This window comes from Ctenocephalides felis, unplaced genomic scaffold (assembly GCF_003426905.1).
Source record: "Ctenocephalides felis isolate EL2017-DRISC unplaced genomic scaffold, ASM342690v1 CF-g0.4_SCAFFOLD_02195, whole genome shotgun sequence".
Lineage (NCBI taxonomy): Eukaryota > Metazoa > Arthropoda > Insecta > Siphonaptera > Pulicidae > Ctenocephalides > Ctenocephalides felis.
In genome coordinates, this window is record NW_020538349.1 from 72,605 (window position 1) to 75,269 (window position 2,665).

At 31.4% G+C, this 2,665-nt stretch overlaps 1 protein-coding gene across 1 annotated transcript; it reads right to left on the reverse strand.

Annotated features, from left to right (window-relative positions):
• Positions 1-1,691: 1,691 nt before the first annotated feature.
• Positions 1,692-2,360, reverse strand: LOC113380525. Its single transcript, XM_026619727.1, has one exon. It carries the CDS (start codon positions 2,358-2,360, stop codon positions 1,692-1,694), a length of 669 nt encoding a protein of 222 aa, XP_026475512.1.
• Between the last annotated feature and the right edge of the window lie 305 nt (positions 2,361-2,665).

The window sequence follows — 2,665 nt, forward strand, 5'->3', positions numbered from 1 at the left end:
ATTGATAGATTTTTTGCTGGCTCTTTAAAATGCAATGTATGTGTGTATTATGTTTTTTCTGGCAAACTCCGTAACGACATGAAAATTGACAATTATTGCAATGGTGATTTGTTTTTAAGCAATTGGTACAGACTCTTAATCGCTGGGCTTGCGATATTCTTTCTTTGACTGTTAATTTTCGAAAATCTTCACAATTATATGAAGAATGAGCCTTTTGACATAATACACATTGCAAGGTGTTTGAGATTCCATGTGATATTGTATCCCTATCGCTATTTGAAGATGTGAGTTTATGAAATTTGATAGTAGGCATTTTATTGATTATAGAATATAACATTTCTTTTAATCGATCACAAGTATCAATGACTTCGGAGAGATCGATCTCACATAACTTATTCGACTCCTCCTAGTCCTTATTGATAATAACTAAATTAATAATTACGTTTTCATAATCTTTATTTAAAGTATTTAATTCATCTAAACGATTACTGAGATCACTACTATTTAATTCAGACATCGGCAACTCTAGTAACTTTTGGCAATGATTTTCTAATTTCGTTCATCTCTAAAATTTTCTTTTTAGTTTTTAATGCTTTTTGCGAATCCATTTTTGCACAGATCAAAACAGCATATATAAAAAAGGATGTATTTAGGTAATAAAGGAATAATTTAGGGATGTACTTGAACTGACCTTTCTTGCTGTCCCGCTGGGCCTTCGTCGTTGCCTGCGTAGAATCTCAGCTATTTCGTTTGGTTGCTCCGTCCTCACGGTGTTAACACTTGTTGTTTAACTTATTTATTTTATTTAATAATTTGATTTATTATTAATCAAATTTTAAAATGGAAATACTATTATTCTTTTGAATTTAGTAATTTGATTTGTGATTTTATTAAATTTAATCACTGAATTTTATTCATTTATTTGTGGTATTATTAAATTTAATCATTCTCAGTCTATTAATTTGATCTTAATTTAATAATAACTCACTTGAAATTATTAATTTTATTTGTGATTTTATAAACTATTCACTTGAAATTTGTAATATTATTAAATTTAATCACTTGCACTATAGATTTGATTTTAATTTAATAATTTACTTTGATATTTTAGCGGACTGTATATTGCTGGTTGATTAATTTACTTGAACGTCCAAAAGATCACTTAAAATTATTAATATTATTTATTTGTGTCCTTTGGAAAGTTATAAAAGTCCATATGATAAATATCCGGTTCGTTTGGACAAAATGTTAAGGCGCGAAGCTTAAAAATTACTTCGACGTCTAACTGGGTGTTGTCGTTTTACTTCTCCTAACCATTACACTTTTAAATTTGTTCAATAATTTAACTACTGGTGTGATCGGTGATTATTTAAGTAAAAGGCGACGTTTGATATTAATATATTTATTATAAAAAGAATATGGTGAATATAATGGCATCAGATAGTTAGTGTGTCTATGCTGAGCTCTGAACTTATACTGAATAAAAATTATTAAAAATAAAAATTAACAATATTAGCCCCGCCCGTAAGAGGCGGGTTACACTAATTTGTACATCTACGGGGGATGATTTCTTGGACCTAATATATCCGAGAAGGATGATTCCTTGAAATTATCAGAAGGCATTTTGCAGACCCATAAATAAAATCATCGACGCGGATATAGACAGTCCAGACAAATAACTTACATCAAAATTAAAAATATCTTATGTTGCTAATGCTTTCCTGACTAGCCTTATTTTCTAATTTAAAAGAGTTTTCCAACGCACATACTCTTGATTCTAAAAACGAAAAAAATTCACTGACCGTTGGAAGCACATTCCCATTCCTAGCTAAATTCCACGCCATTCTAGTGCTGCTATCCACCTTCTTGTTTAACATATACAACAGGATGAGATCCCAGTATTTTGTTGGATCATACGCTGCCAAAAGAGCATGTACCTGCTGCCTAGCGCTGCACAAGAAATTGCCTAAGAATTCATGCGTACATCTGTGTACTTGAGCTATGTTATCAATCTGCTGCAAAAGTGAATTCAGAATTAAATATTTATTATCATACGTTTTGCATAAAAGATCATAGGCGACCATGTAATTTTCATTACTTAAGTTTAGTGATGAAATTAATTTTGCAGCAGATGATAACAGAGCTCCCTTTAAATAGTGCAACTTAGTCACAGGAGGTAATTTGGTATTACTGTGAATGAATGAATTATATAAATCTATAAACTGTGTCCACTCACTATAATCACCATTAAATTTTGGTAAGGTGATATCAGGTAGCTTTACATCTAACACAGAATGACTATCTCCAGCCTTAGGAGGTGAGGGGGTACCATTATTTGTGAGAGCATCCAATTGCGACATCCAAATGCCTATCAGAATACTCGTATTCTTTCGAAAACTCCCCAGGTTGGGCCACCTCTAACTCTATATAATTAGTCTCCCACTGATGACATAGTTCTACTAAATGTTGTTTCCTTCTTTTTAATGCCTCAATGTTACTATCATTCTGACCCGAAGCTACAAATTCAAATATAGTATCAAAATGAGCCTTTACAGTGTTATGTTTCACAATTAAAGAACCTATATCAGCCATGTTTCAGTATATGTAAGCTATCTCAATAAGTTAAAAGCAGATGACTTCCAAATACTCAATGTAGTCTGCTAAA